Below are 15788 nucleotides of genomic sequence, written 5' to 3'. Positions count from 1 at the left end.
TTTTCTTTCTTAAAGGGCAAAATTTCAATTCTTTACTCTGTTTAAATTCTTTTCTTTTTTTTTCATCCAAGTGACAGCCACAGTCACTAACCTCCTAATGCTTCTTGAGAGAAAATGTCTCCAATCAGAAATTCACCAAAATGTGGTAAACTTGTCTTACGAGAATCAGTCCAGGCACTTCTACAGCAGTTTTTGATTTTAGTAATTCAGTGTTTGCATCTAAAAAGTGCTTTCCATGGGAAATTCCCAACTACCACTAGCTAGACATCTGGAATATTACTTAAAGGCATTTGTATCTGAAATGAGTGCTAAACCGTGAGAATCAGAGCAGTGACCTTAAATCTAACCCCACAGTCCAGCTGCACATCCTGTGGCCACAAATCTCATGTAGGAATTAAGTCTTGAAACCATCACCAATATTCCCTGTGCACGTACTTACATTAAGAGGAGCAGGTGAAGAAATTATCTGCTCCTTGTGAGGCACTGGGACAAAATTATGAGCTACAAACAGCCATCAAAGCAAGGTTCTGTCTGCCTTAGCAAACAGGACATATCACTGAATTACAGAAACACTTGGGTTAAACCCAAATTCTGTGAATCAGAAAGAATTGTGAAAATGTAGTAGTCACTGTGAATTAATAAACAATGGAAAAGTCCACACAGTGCCCTGGGTACATACCCTGGCTTTTACAAGTGTGATTTATTTTTGCCATGGAGACAAGAGTAGACAGAATAAGGCTTTGTGCTTCCTGCTCTCCTGTTCTCTCGGGAGAACACTGTCAGAGAAAGCATAGCATGAGGAGAATGCCCAGGTCCAAAGACAAATCTTCTTCCAGCAGTCATCGCATTATTAATTAGCTCATCGCTAATCACCACTCATCTTTCAGGTCTGTTCCTCCCAGCAGTCAGAAGAAGAGCACATTCATAGCCTTCTAATTAATTAAATTTGGGCTTACATCTTGTTGCCAATGCTAATATCAAGCTTCTGTGCCCTGCAATTTTATGCACAGCAGGCAGATCCTCATGCTGTGCGAGGTCAAACCCTGGAAGCTTTGGAAGCCTACCTTTACCAGCTACCAGGACGTTACTCTGGTACCCAGTGAAAACAAGGAATGCATGCTATCTGAAACAATAACCAACCCTCTGGACAACATCCTCTTCAGCAGAATAAATAGCTGAAAAAATTTCCAGACCAACTTTTTCCAAAGGCTGTTGCTATGCACATACTAGTTAAATTAAATTCCATCTATCCTTGTGATTGCAAAATATCCACAAATACTGTCATATAGTGGCTGTAATATATAATTAGGCACGATAAAATCCCTTCCAAAGAATAAAAGTTGAAAATAATGGATGTGGTTTTAGTAACATTGATAAAGATTATTATTAAAATCAGACAAAAGGAAGCACTTGAGTAAAAATGATTGGAGGGCTGAGGAAGGTTTGAATTTTCCCTTAAGGCAGCCTAACAAAACCTACAATTTCCCAGAAGCCTACAGAGAGATACGGTAATTCAGATCTGCTCCTCTCACTTTGGTTTTGTCAAAGGCAGGTATGGCATCAGGAACTCTCCTCAAGTCCAGGAACTGACTTTGGATCACCACCTCCCAAGCACTCTCTCAAGAAAAAGCACCAGGATTTTCCCTGAGACGTGCAGCTCTGAAGGAAAACCAAAGGAGTCACACTGCCCAGATGTTGGTAAGCCTGTCAAACTAAACACCTTTGTATGGGCTTGTTCATCAATTTTTAGTCAAAATCTCTTTTAATGTTTTTCTTTTGTGGAACTGTTTCGGATTTTTTTCTTTTAACACAATCAAATTTCTTATTTGCAGTTATCCATCCTGAAGTGGGGTATTCTATTCCTCCCCAAGGCTGATTCAGGCATTGGGCACAAGGCAAAGTTGCTAGGAGACAGCAGACAGAGCTAGAAGCATCGCTGCAGGCACAGCTCCTCGCACTGCTGATGGGAACGCCTGCATCAGCAGTCATCCTTTCAACAACTTAAAACAAAACAGACAGCCTGTTACTGCTTACATAAAGATGCACATTTGGCGAGGACCACTGAGTTGCTATAATGCTCGCACGCCATAGTCTAAATTAAAACAAGGCAAGACACGCTGGAAAGGACTACACAGATAACATTCGCTAATGTACTCTCCTTCACAGTACGTTTGGGAATGGCTGCTTTGTTTAGAAACTAATAAAAAGCTTATATTCAAGTAAATCACAGCATTTTCATTCTACTTGTGTTCGAGCCCAACTGCCTTATCACCATAATGCAAGAGGGAATAATTAAGGAGTAGGCAGAAGAAGCTACAGGCGCTAAGATTCATTGCCCATTACCATGTGTCATGTCTCACCATGGACATGAGCCATTACAACACACAGAGCCCTTTTTCCTCTGCAGTATGCCTACTCAGAGCCAGGCCTCATGCTTATTAATATTTACCACTTAGCATGCAGAGATTAGAGGCTGATAAGAATCAGACCTTCACTGTTCTACTCATCATGAACAGGTATTTAATTACACAACACACCAGAACTAATGCAGTGGTATGGCTGTAAAGTCTGATGGCTTAGGCTTGCTGCAGAAATGTTTCACTTGCAAAACAGTCACCTACGCTGTAAATACAGGAGGCTAAAGTATAGAAAGTCTGATATTATCTAAAATGTGATTGGGAAGCCAGTGACCAAACAAGATTTGAAACGTGTCAGTCCAGCTCCCTTCACTGGCATTGTCCATACTCCTGCAATCTCATTAGCTCTCCGAGGTAAGGGTATTTGTCATGCTTATCTGACAAATATTCATTCAAATTTTTCATTATGAAGTAACCACTGAAAGTATGTCAGATGAATACAGAATAAAATAGCTATATTTTCTCCATTTACAGAGTAAGAGTAACAAGCTTTGATGCATTTGCCTACGCTGCCAGAATTCGAAATTAGATGAGGTTAATCCCACCCTTGATATGAATTGCCCCCTCAGATGTGCTGCCTTTCTTTTGCTAGTTGATAGATAAAGACAGGCTTTGTGTTGAGAGCATTAGTACCTGCCTGCATTGTTTGAGTGCAGCTTATAAATCCAATAAGAAAACAGGTTTGATAGTGCACATTTGAAAGTTACAAGCTGCAAATGCATCAAGCACTGTATCTTGATAACAAAGCATTATGCCGAGAACCGGTCTATGTGCCCTGTAATCCCAAATGAATGCAGGGTAACCTTAGCTGAAAGTTAATTAATCCAGTTGAAACCAATTTCAACTGGAAAACCTCCTGCACTACTCTACTTGGATTATGTCATCATTAGCAGGTAAGGAAACAGAAAACTGAGTTTTCTGACTGAAGTGTTTACAGGCCTAGTTCTCCCAGTATTGTTAACAAAACTTTGAAAGATAGATGACATTTTTCAGCTGCAGAAAACATGTTTTGAATTAGCATGATAGGGCCCAATCTTCTTCATGTTTTAGACAGAAATAGCCGTGCACAACAAATCTACATAACTGCAGTTAATTTCAGTAGCTTCATGTAAACCATTCATTTGTCCTCAGTATGTTTCCAGTTCTGTATCTGTTCATGACCTTACTAGGACCACCTTCACGCGCTGAAAAAAGAAGCTGACAGTCTTTGAGAATAACCCCTTGGGAAAACATCATTAGCCAAAACCAGGTATGTTCTACCAGCCCAGACGGTTTAACAACAAAATGCAAAGGAAGCCTTTCTTGCCTTCAGGATGCACACTGCCTGAATAATGGGGCAGGACTTGAAGCATGATAAAAAGGGATGCCTCTGATAATATATTATGGGTTTAAACACATTAAATGAGATACATATTGTGACCTTTATTTCTAAAGGTCTGTGCTCTGGAGAATTCTTCTTACAGCATTATCTCTAGCTATTAAAATTAATATACTTCCACTTTATCTGAAGAGATAGAGTATGATAAATATTGAACATTCAAGTAATGCTCACTTAAGTGCAGAAGGCAATTTTAAATCAATATTTTCAAACTACAGTCATAGGGCACTACGTTTAATTAGTGGCACAGAAGCAAAATCAAATCAGAGCTTCCTGACTAAAAAGCATTTTGCTGAAAGGGTATATAACCAGTTCTACATGTGGTGTGTGAGCCAAAAGCCCTTCCTTTCACTGAGGCCCTTAAATTAATGGGATTTTGCCTCAAATAGAAGTGAGTAAGAAAATATTGTAGGTGGACCTGGAGCTTCCATTGCTTATATGAGAGCAATCAGTCCATTTTCTGTTACAAATATTTATTTCAGAAAGAGCAGACTGCTACAGCACTGACAAGAGGACTTGTGCAGACAAGTAATATAGCCCTCCCTCTCCTTCAGTCAAGATTTTTCATTACTGTGCAAATCACATTTCATTGGCATTGCTACAAGGAGTGCAGGCACGGGGTCTCCATTCTGGTAAGCATTTCTTCAGCTTTTGGCTATGCTGGAAGCCTAAGTGCATAACAGCTGCACACCATTGTGCCCTCAGCAGCATGCCATGCTCTTTGAGCCACAGAGTGAGACCAGGGATATAAAACAGACATGCTTCATGCACCTTGCCACTATCCTGAGGACCATCAGTGCTTTCTAGTCAGGTAGTCTAGGTATTGCTCTAAGGAGCAGGTTCTTCAGAAAGTTCACAATGAATACTGATAACTGTAAACCCAGACAATAACTTTCATTTGATTGCCTGCTAATACTAAAAATCCTATCCTTAATTCCCACTTATGTGATATAGTATTTTTCATTCCATTTTTCTCCCTGACTTCCTGAGTCTATCTCTGAGGTTATCAGTGTCACTCAGGAAGATGTCAATAAGCTGCCATCACAGGGATGATCACTTCAGGCAGTACAAAAAGCAAACATTTGAATTCAGTCCCGGGATGACAACAAAATATATTCATCAAAGTAATTTAGAAAATATATATATTCCATAAACTATAATCATGAAGTCAGAGATGCCTAATTGAATCATCAAATCATCAAATGAAAAGCACTGCATATAATAATTGTAGTTGGGTTTCCCTAGAGCTGAAATCTCTGCAAGCAAGACAACCCAGAAAGATGTGTAACTTAAGTCTGCCTAAAAGACATTGCCTTCTGCAATAATGGGCCATCTTCAATGTGCGTCACTGCCAGTCACACCCTACAAAGCTGGTGGTAATTTCTGAACTCTGTTTCCAGTGCTGGTCTCCAATAGCTTCAATAAGACTATGTCTCTGGAAGAGAAATCCACTGCAAACACCAAGAAGATGTTAGCATGTTTGCTTCTTTTTCGAGGATGCTTTCAAAACAGAGTAACCATGTGGTAACAGCCAGACAGTTAACAGAAATCAAAGTTCAAGTCACTGTGGTGTCATTTACTATATAAAGTGGCTGGGAATAATTTCCTCCTTTTCAATCAATGCTTGTCAGCCAGATTCTAGGGGGAGGAAACACAACACTGTTGTTTACTCCTGAGATCAGAGGGACTCTTATATTTAGGAATTATGTTTTGAAAACTGGTCTCAGAGTTAGTGAAGCTATCATCTTATTTTTTCAAAATGACTAGTAGACTATCCTGAGGAATTAAGGCCACAGCTGGCAAAAATGTCAAAAAAAGGTTTGGGTATGAGGATAACTGCTCTCTGATTTCAAGCTCTCCAACATTCAAACACTGATATAGGATATTCAACATGAGAAAACAAAAGCTGCTTTTAGCATTCTATATTCAACACGTTTGGCAATGACTCAAGGAATGTGATCTGTTCTTTGCAATATGAATTTCTGATAAGAATTAGAGTCAAAATATGGTCAAAATACTGTGCTTGTTTTGTCATGCATACCAATAGGACCAGTTCAAAGTAACCACATTACAATACATTACAGTTCCTCAATGAGAAGTCATGCCACTTCACATCTTATAGTTTGCACAGTGTACTTCATAACTAATGTCCATGAATATATGAAATATTTTTGTGGAAATGCCTTATAGCAAATGATACGAAACAATTAGACTCTTATTAATGGCATGAAGCTGAATCCATTTTTATAAACATCTAGGGGCTCTGTAAACTTCAGGTGGATGATGTACGTGATGTATTTGTTAGTAAATATCTGTGGCACGATGAGCACCTTCAAAGCTTTGTACATGAGAAACTAATGAAAAAAAGAGATCACTCCATGCTACACAGCATTGCCTGGAAGTTAATCATGCCATTTTGATTTACGAGTAATACATCCACATTTAGCTGCAATGATAACTGACATAACTACTAAGAAGATTATGCATTCTTTGCCATTTGTAGGAGGGTTCATCTGACAGTGAAGAAGCTTACAATGTAAATACCCAAATTTAGTTTAGGTCAACAAAATTCCCATACAGACAACTGAAAAGAAAACACATTTTTAGGGTGTGATTCATCTCACCCCTGTGTAGATACATAAACTAGGACAAATTAGAGCTGACTTCTGTAAAAGCCTTTATTCCTATAGTTTTACAGTGTATGTACACAGGAGAGATGAAACCTTAAAATCAAATCAACATTGGAATTCAACAGCATTTGGATAATGTCTCAGATGTTGCATTTGAATTCTATTCAAATAGGTGGTCCTATGTGGAGCCAGAAATTGGATTCAATGTCCCTTGTGGTTTCCGTCCACTTCAAGTTATTTTATGATTCTATGCCTCTATATACTTTCTTAAGCATAAATTAGCAGGCACAGTACAAAGGCAACAATAACTACGTAAGGCTTTTTGTCACTCTGGTTGGTATCATCGGCCCTCCTGCCTTGAAGTCACACTTAAAACTGAAAACAGGATAATTAACATCCACTAAGGACCTTCTCAGCACCTCTATTTTCAATATAAGTCACAACAAACTGACAGTTTTTCTTCTGAATTCAAAAGGAAACTCGTTAGGACTTTTTTGAATATATGCGATTATTCCTAGCATTTTCTTCTTTGCAAGCGTCTTTCTCATGCACTGTCTTTATGGTCTTTCTTTTATAGGTTTTCTTATGAAGTCACTAAATGATGAAGAATTTTCTTTGAAAAAATGTAGTAATGAAAACATTCACTAACTATGACTTTAAGAGTAAAACATAAACATTTAAAATTTCCCTGTGATTGCAAGAATCATTTATAGAGAAAGAAGATGGAGAGGATCTGGAAGGCAGCTCTCCAGCATGTGACAGTGAAGCTAGATTGTATTGATCATCTATATTCACTGGAAAAATAGAGAACTTATCAAACAACCTGGAAAAACTATTTTATATGGCGTAAGTGAATACCAATTTGAAACAGCTCTGAATCAAAGCTGAAAACCAAAAACATCTTCTGATATCTTCAGAAAATATTTGTCTTTTAATGCTAGTTCTGAGTTCAGTAAAAGACTATGTGAAGCTTTTACAAAATTATTCTTCAATATCCATAGTCCAAGATTTTTTTACAGAAAGTTAGGCTTTTAAATAAGTGGCCATTTTATGGTAAATAAATAAATATTTCATAATTTTAAAGAAAATTTTCATCAGAAGCATGAGTACCAAAAATATAAATATTTCATCCTTGTATTTTCATTTGAATATTGTGTTGCTATATTTCCTGGAGTTTTTAGATTAGCCGTCCATGCTCTCCTTGTTGCGCATGGCAAAACATCTGGATTAAATCTCTCTTGATTCACCACATACAAAGACTTCAAGAAATGTAATTCAAGGTACAATTTAATAGAGATGAATTGTAACTCAGGAATATATAATTTTACTCCTCAAGGATCACCACAGATTTATTATTTTTTCAAAACCATTTATTTTCTGATGAGTTTTAAAACCTCAGAGTTGTTTTAGAAATTCATAACACAATCCCCTTCCAGAAAAAAGAAAAAAATTACCATGTTTTTTAGCACATGTAAGGAATCACAGTTTGCAAAATGTAATTCAACCAAGATGTAAATCCTATGGGAACTCTGTCCAGCCTTCTCATCTAGCTACATATGACTTTTGTTATTGGCTTTAGACAGTGTTGAATAATTGTTCTCCCCATTTTCTTTGAAAATAAAAAGAACAATTTAACCAAAACCAGGAGTAAGTAAAATGAAGGCAATATGTAAACTGAGCCTTGCATAGGAAAGACAGGTATCTATCCCCATGGACTTTCTTTCCTGTTGAATTTCCATTTTGTACTTAAATGTTATACATTCCAAGTGCCAGTGGCTACAAGGTTGTTGTAAGATCAAAAGAAGCAGAAAGGCAGAGAGGACCTTCAAAAAAGTACAAAAGGACAGGCTTTCCCACCTCCTGCTGCCCCCTGTACTAATCTAGGAAAAAGAACTGATGGTGTGTGGGAAGGAACAGTATCACCAAGAGCAAGCAGTCCCATACACTTGTACTCAGGTCAACAATTTTTTGGAAAAAAAGTGTGCCCCTTTGAGCCGCAGAACTATCTGAGAGCATCTACAGCAGAGCTGAAGTTCTGGAGCCCACTTCTGAAATGAATTTTTTAAATGCCATTCCATGCGTTAGCTTGCAGCATGGGACAGTCCTGTAGCATCTGAATCATTTCCTTCTCACACTAACTGAACTGGAAGTCTCCAGGAGTGCACCTGTTGCCACAAATAGACTTTCAATGCATATAACAAAGTGACAGCTAACAAAAAACAGACCCCCACACACAACAAAATGTGCATTATGTGGATGTTAAGTCATGTGCTGTCTTAAAAAAACTAGGCCTGAATGTTGATGGGGACCATTGAAATACATAAAGTGATATCTTGCAGTAATTTTTAATTCTTGCAATAGGCTTCTACTGACAGAATACAGTGGAGTTAATCAAGTTGATACCACTGATTAAATGAGAACAAAAAGCAAATGACTTACCTTAATAGGGCTCCCATCTGGAGTGAGAACCTCTTCTGATAGCTCCATCATCTTCAGTGCCATCAGGGCAATGGCTTTAGCGTGGCTAAGGCTTTTCTTGTGGAGCCCTGCTGCGACGCAGTATGCATCACCTATTGTTTCCACCTGCAGCAATCAGACAAATCAAATGTTAAAGTAAGATAATGAGAAGAGATAACTACCATTAGTTATCCGCAATGAAATAGCATTGCTTAAAAACATGTGAGCAAAACATCCATAAAATAAGCAGTTAGACAGCAGAGCATAATTAACCTGAGTTTGCAAACAGGTGCAGTCAAAATCTGACATTGATGGCACAGCCGTTTGTCAATATTACAACCAAAGAAGATCATTACATCTAAAACAATGTATGCCATCAGCTGAGATATGACATTTTCCCATAGCAGTAATGAAGAAAACTCTATTATCGTAAATGAGAAATTGCTTGCAGCTTTGGCACTATCTTGGTTGAGTTTGCTATTTGGTAAGAGCAGTTCTACATGATTATAATTCATAACAATTATCTGCTCTGCTAGAAAAGTACATTAAGAAGAGAATTAGAAGAAGCAAAATGTCACCATAAAAACAGTGAAGAGTCTATGACTGCTCATTAGGAGGCAGCTCTTTCTGGTATAGGGGAGAATTTAAAAATAGACGTTACTGCTACAGACTTTTGACTGCATCTGTCTCTGTTATTTTCAAATGAGAAATGCTGCCTTTCTCTCTGCAGCACAGGCTGAGAGTGAACTCCCTGCCTTCAGGCATCAAGTGCAGCAGGCTGTTCCCTCTGGTCTTTTCAGACAGGACTTCTTTATCTTTATCTCTCATCCTTTATTTTCTTTAAAGAAAGCTGTCCCTCAGGAGGAAGCAGGAGCAAAAGAAATTATGGAAGCCCTCTGGCTCTGGTTGAAGGCAGCAATGAAACCCTTGAGTTTTGCAGTTTTATTGACAGTATTGTGATTTCTAGTCTGCCTACCCTCACATCTGCATCATATTCTGCACAAAGCCCATTAACACATGCCCAAGCAGACTGAGCCCTCAAGGCTTCTTGCTAATCCAACTTGGCTTTCACCCTGCACCCAACACTACAGGAATGGCAGAAAAAAGCTTCAACAAAAGTTAGCATGAGAAGAAAGAAGGTATCGAGCAAGGAGTTATTCAACAAATAAATATAGATGATCCTTCTTTCTGCATGGACTCTGCTAATAGTAGCAGACGTGGACCTTCTTAGATTAATTTTCAGTGCAGAGAAATAGAATTAAAGGAACTGCCTCAAAAAGTAAGCATTATATGTAAACGTATCCAGAGCAGGAATCTAGAACAGCAGTATGAGCACGTGCCTCCCACCATCAGACATGAAGAAGCTGTTACTAGCCCATTGCCAAGCTCAACTCTTTAGGATTTCCTGGTGATTGTACAGGAGGATACGCAGCAGTGACTTGGGGTTTCTTGTGAGCTGATGATGAACAGGTGGTCAAAATTTTTCAACTACAGAAGGAAGAATTAGCAGAAATCCAAATAGACGTTATCAACTTTAAAATTGTAGAGGAATATAACCAGTTTTAGTAGAAATGAAGGGATTACTACAAAAAGAGCTGAATCTATGATGTCAGATACAAAAATAAAATACCAATTCTGCTCTTCATTGAATGATTTAATTTCAGAATGACTATTCCACTAAAGTGCTTTACGTTGCACCTCTGTAAGTAATATAGATTTAGGATCTAACATTATTCCTGCAACGTTCAGACAAATCTACTTTTTTTTATTAGTATCTTCTCATTCCAAAGTTTCTATAACTGTGTGAACCAACAGCTGAATTCCATTCACTGAATAAGTAGTAACATCTGAGTTGCACTGTATATCTGTGTATTGCAAGGAAAATGGAACTCAAGCTGCCTCATGGTACTCTTACTCTGAAAATAAGAATGATAATAGTGCCATTGTGGGATAGCCTTTAATTCCTCTAACATGATTAGGAATGAGTAGGACACATGAGACTGACCTGCTAAAGGTCAGTGCAACTGACCTCCAGCTGAGGTGGATGTGATGAGTACTGATCAGGTTGTCTAATGATTGTATGATCATTTTCAGTCACTACTAAGATTTTCCCCGAAGTATTTAAGCTGAAATTTCCACGAATAATATCTTCATTAAATTTCAGTCTTGGTTCATTTCTCCTTCAAAATTAGTTTTGGCAATTTTTCCAATTATCTATTTTTTTCCCCATTCCCTTCTGAAAAGAAATCCAGGATTTATAATTCTCTGATTTACATAAAGGCAATGGGATTAGGAGAAAAGGAAGGATCCACTCAATGCAGCTAAAAGTAGCAGCATTTAGCTGTTTGATGCTATTCAAGATAATTTCAGAATCATAGAATGGCTTGGGTCAGAAGTGACCTTACAGATCACGCAGTTCCAACCACCCGCCAGATCAGGTTGCTTAAAGCCCCATCCAACCAGGCCTCAAATGCCTCCAGGGATGGGGCATCTGCAGTTTCTCTGAGCACCCTGTGCCAATGCCTAACATCTATAACCTAAATTTACACTCTCCTAGTTTAAAGCCATTACCTCACTAAGCTCCCTGACAAAGTGACAGAATCCCCCCCCAGCTTTTGTATAGGCCCCTCTCTAGGTACTATAAGGCTGCTATAACATCCCTCTGGAGCCTTCTATTCTCCAACCAGATCAAGCCCAGCTCTCTCAGCCTTCCTTCACAGGAGAGGTGCTCCAGCACTCTGATTGTCTTTTCAGACCTCCTCTGGAAACACTCCAACACATCTATATCCTTACGCTGGGGCCCAGAGCTCAACACAGTACTCACATGGGGTCTCATAAAAGAACAGCAGAGGAGGACAATCACATCTCTCAACCTACTGTCCTCCTCTCTTTTGATGCATCTCAGAATTTCTGGACTGCAAGTCCACATTCAGGTTTTTTTTACCTACAAACACCCTCAAGACCTTCCATGCAAGATTACTCTCAAACCAGTATCGTGCTCTGACAGCACAGCAATCTTCAAAGGAAATCTCTATCTAGTACCAAACCAACTTCACAGGTTTTGACTCTGTAATATGAATATTATAGTGCATTTTTATTATTGTAGTTGACTTTAATATCCTTCTAGATACATATGCAGAGTACATTTTGCTACCAGAACACTGGAACACATCGTTTCTTTTAAAAAGCAAAATGTACTCTTTGCTGAATATTTCAGTCTTTGTTTTGTTTTTGTTTTTTTTTTGCATATGATTGATGGTTTTACCTTTGTTTAGATTCAGTGTATTTTTGCTCTATTTCAAGATTTTTTTCTTAGTACTCATTATTTCTAGCCATTAACTGACATCCTGACCTACTGTTATCTGTTTTTCTTCCGTTATTGTTGATTTAGACTCACTTGTATCAGTTTCACTGAGTTTTTCATTAGCTGGGGACTAATATATAGCATGACAGAAAAGAAAGAAGGTTGAATTAAGATGTCAAAATTATTTCAGTTTATAAAAATATGATATATAATTTTTATGTTCAGTTAACAATAAAAGAAGCCAGGAATCATCACAGCTACTTACACAGCTACACAAAAGCCTTCTCTAATGCTTTCTGTAATTCCTTGCAAATTTTTTTAAAACGTCCAAAGAATTTTCAGTCAGGCCCACAACAAATCAAAGATTAATGTTCATAATTAATTGATGTAGTTGTATGTACTCTACAACTCAGAATCTGTTTCTTGATAAATATCCTCAGACTGCTAAACACTGTAGAGCGATAATACGTAAGATTCTCTGTAGATACAGCATGTCTACTACAGGCATGAACAGTGCTTTTTATAGAGGTTGAGCTCTACAGTAATTGTCCTGCAGTCACTTACTTACTCTTAATTTGAATGTATTTTAGATGGAATATGGTTTCCAGACAGAAGAGAAGCCCAGAAGACAGAATATAATATCTCCCAGAAGACAGAATATAATATCTCCAGTATGGTAACTGGAGAACAGAAGTTAATAAACTACCTCTGAGGCAACACCAGCAAGTTTCTTCTAAGTACAAGGAGCTACAGCTTCTGCTCTGCTACTTAACTGAAAAACTGGAATGATGTCCCCCTGGTGTAACACTGGGGTGTTAATTCAGTGGCAGTTCAGAACAGAATGTGCAGCACTCTTCCTCATAAATAAATGAATATGCACCAGGAATTCCTCATATGAACTTTTATAAGTAATGAAGAACTGGAGTGTCACACTTCATTTCACAATATTATGTTCACAGTGGAGGGGAAAAGATTATTTTGTAAGTGAAACTTGTAATGGCAAGTAAAAGATTTTCATCTAAAATATTCAGGAACCTCAACACTCTAAGGAAACTTACTAGCACAATTTGGAAAGAAAATGCCATAAAAATGTAAAAATGATCACTCTTGTTACCATTATGATCTTAAATTCCTAAAGTTATAGCAAAAATTAAATCCACTGAAAGAAGCACCTAGTGGGAGAAATGGCTGTGGTTGTAGCCTTGTGTAACTCAGTAGGTTTTCCTGTAAAAGCCTAATAGATAATTTGGGTTAAAACTGTTACAGAAGAGTGGTGGTGTTGATTTTTTTATGTATAGAGCTGAAAATTCAATGTGTGTGTGTTCCTTTCTTATGGGTTAATTAATGCATCAAGAAAACTTCTTGAGTAAGATTAAAAGATTAAAACTAAATTTCCACAATAGAATTGGCATTAAAATTAAAAACATAACCTGCTTTGTTTTATGAAGTACATTTACTTTTGCCAGTTTGTCCATTGTAGATCCATTATAGTCTTCTAAAAGTACATGTGTACCATTGTTCCTATCTCCTAAACACTCAATAGGCTGTGCAGGTATTTATTATCTCACTTACAAAGATTATGATATTTAGTCCCTATTTACCCTAAAATAATCTATTCCAGTGTCTCTACAGACTGTTAAACTGACTTTAGCAAAAATAAATACATAAATAAATTGGAAATAAAAAGTTGGCTTTCTTTCACTTTTATAGGTAAACAGAGTTAAATACTGTCTTTAATTCAAAGTGTCATCCAGAAATAAAAGCCTGAAATGCAGGTTGCACTAGTGATCTTATTTCAAGTTGTCTGTGCCACTGACACAAAATTAACTGCCACTGCAGCACTTCTCAAGCCAAATCCAATCAAGGCACATTCTGCATCTTCTTCATATATATATACATGTGTGCACAGAAATAGAAGTTTGTGTTTTTTTTTTTCTCACATGACAATGGCAAAAAAAGACTACTGCTCAACAAAGAATGAAAATCTACAGGATACACCTGGATATCTCTTGGGCAGCCTGTGCCAGTGTCTCACTGATCTGTGAGTAAATAATTTCTTCCTAACATCTAATCTAAATCTCCCTTCTCTTTGTTTAAAACCATTACCTCTTGTCCTATCACTGTATCTGTATATCTCTATCTACATGTTGGCTTTGAAACTTGGGGTCTATTTACAGCAAACTTTTTTTCTAGTAGATGACAGTCAGTACCTCGCTAGATGGTCTGAAAACTCAATCTAGCTTTCATCTTTACATAGTACTTGTGCTGATTGGAGCAGAACCAGTCCACTCAAATCAAAGTATTCCTTAAAATATCACAGAAAATGTCCACCAACCCCAACCAAGGCAAGGGCTTGCTCATTTTTCCCACTTGCTTCCTCTTACTTTGATATTGGTAATGAGAAAAAAGACCTGTGTAAGAGGTCATCCAGCAGCATTATGGTCTTCCCTGATCTTAGACCCAAGGCCACAAGGTGTTTGAGAATATATCAAGTTCTAACAGAGTAAACATAGATATTTTTCAGCCCTTTAAGTCCTTGATTTCTCATTCTCCACCTATAGAATAATAGATATTTTTTCAAATTCAGTTAAGTTCCTACATAAATCAAATTCTGCTGTTTCACTTGTTTCTGTTATTTTAATCACCTGAAGTATTTATTTCTTTTTAAGTATGTGTTCAGAATCACAGTAACCTTAAGTTGGCAGTAAACTTGAAATATTGAACAGCGTGTCTCTACTGTACAGTATTTAAAGCACATATACTATCTTTGGCTGAAGGGTAGCTTATTTCTAAACTGTTTCTTATCACTTATGAGCAGTCAGCCAATGGCTGGAAAGTCTCTTACTGCTAGGAGATATTCTATAAAGTCTCATTGTGTAACAATGAAATAATGACAAACAGCAGTTGCTATGATATCAGTTTCTTCTTTAAGATTTTCAGAATAAAAATACGTAAATAAGCAGCAGGGAAAGAGATAATTACCTGGATAATTGTAATTTCATTCTCTTCCCCTTCCTCTCTTGACTTTTCTCACACACACACACACACAACCAAAAAAAAAAAACCTGCTGGTTTGTATGTGATTTTTCTCCCCACATAAAAGAGGATAATACTCCATCTTAAAATATTGGCTTGTCATTTCACTTCTCTTCTAGGCATATTTCCACTCTCCCCCCACATAAAGGCACATTGTTCAAGGTACAGCCATAAAGTATATAATCCTTATATTTCAGGGATCAAATCTCAAAATGAAAGGCTAAAAAGAAGTCTGCCAAATGTACTGACATTTCATAAGTAGCTATTCTATGGCCCTTTTGTACTTCTTCAAGTTCCCACATTTGGATGTGGCACCCTGGCATTTAGATAATTGAGGTAATTGTGTTGCCACTGCTTTTTCCCCATATTACTGTATGTTTTAATTTCAGGATGAAAAATTTGCCATACAAATTGCAATGAAAAAAAAAATGAAGGTGAAAATTATTACCACTTTCTGTTATCTTCGATGATGTAACATATAAACTGCTCAAAGAGTCGTTATAGTAATGACAAAATATTTTTTAAAATCGCAATAATGAAATCTGTTGGGTTTTCTTTATTTTCTG

The 15788-nt window shown here is 37.4% G+C and overlaps 1 protein-coding gene across 1 annotated transcript in view; it reads right to left on the bottom strand.

Moving 5' to 3' along the window:
• Nucleotides 1–13661, bottom strand: part of GUCY1A2 (guanylate cyclase 1 soluble subunit alpha 2) — a 90495-nt gene extending 76834 nt beyond the window's left edge. Inside the window, exons 1-2 of the mRNA XM_019612084.2 lie at nt 13644–13661; nt 8865–9008 (exon numbers count right to left, since the gene is read on the bottom strand). Coding sequence (XP_019467629.1) covers nt 8865–9008; nt 13644–13661 — 162 coding nt within the window. The remainder of the gene's footprint in view (nt 1–8864; nt 9009–13643) is intronic.
• Between the last annotated feature and the right edge of the window lie 2127 nt (nt 13662–15788).

The sequence above is a fragment of the Meleagris gallopavo genome, chromosome 1 (assembly GCF_000146605.3).
Source record: "Meleagris gallopavo isolate NT-WF06-2002-E0010 breed Aviagen turkey brand Nicholas breeding stock chromosome 1, Turkey_5.1, whole genome shotgun sequence".
Taxonomy (NCBI): Eukaryota; Metazoa; Chordata; class Aves; order Galliformes; family Phasianidae; genus Meleagris; species Meleagris gallopavo.
This window is presented reverse-complemented; position numbering and strand designations above follow the sequence as displayed.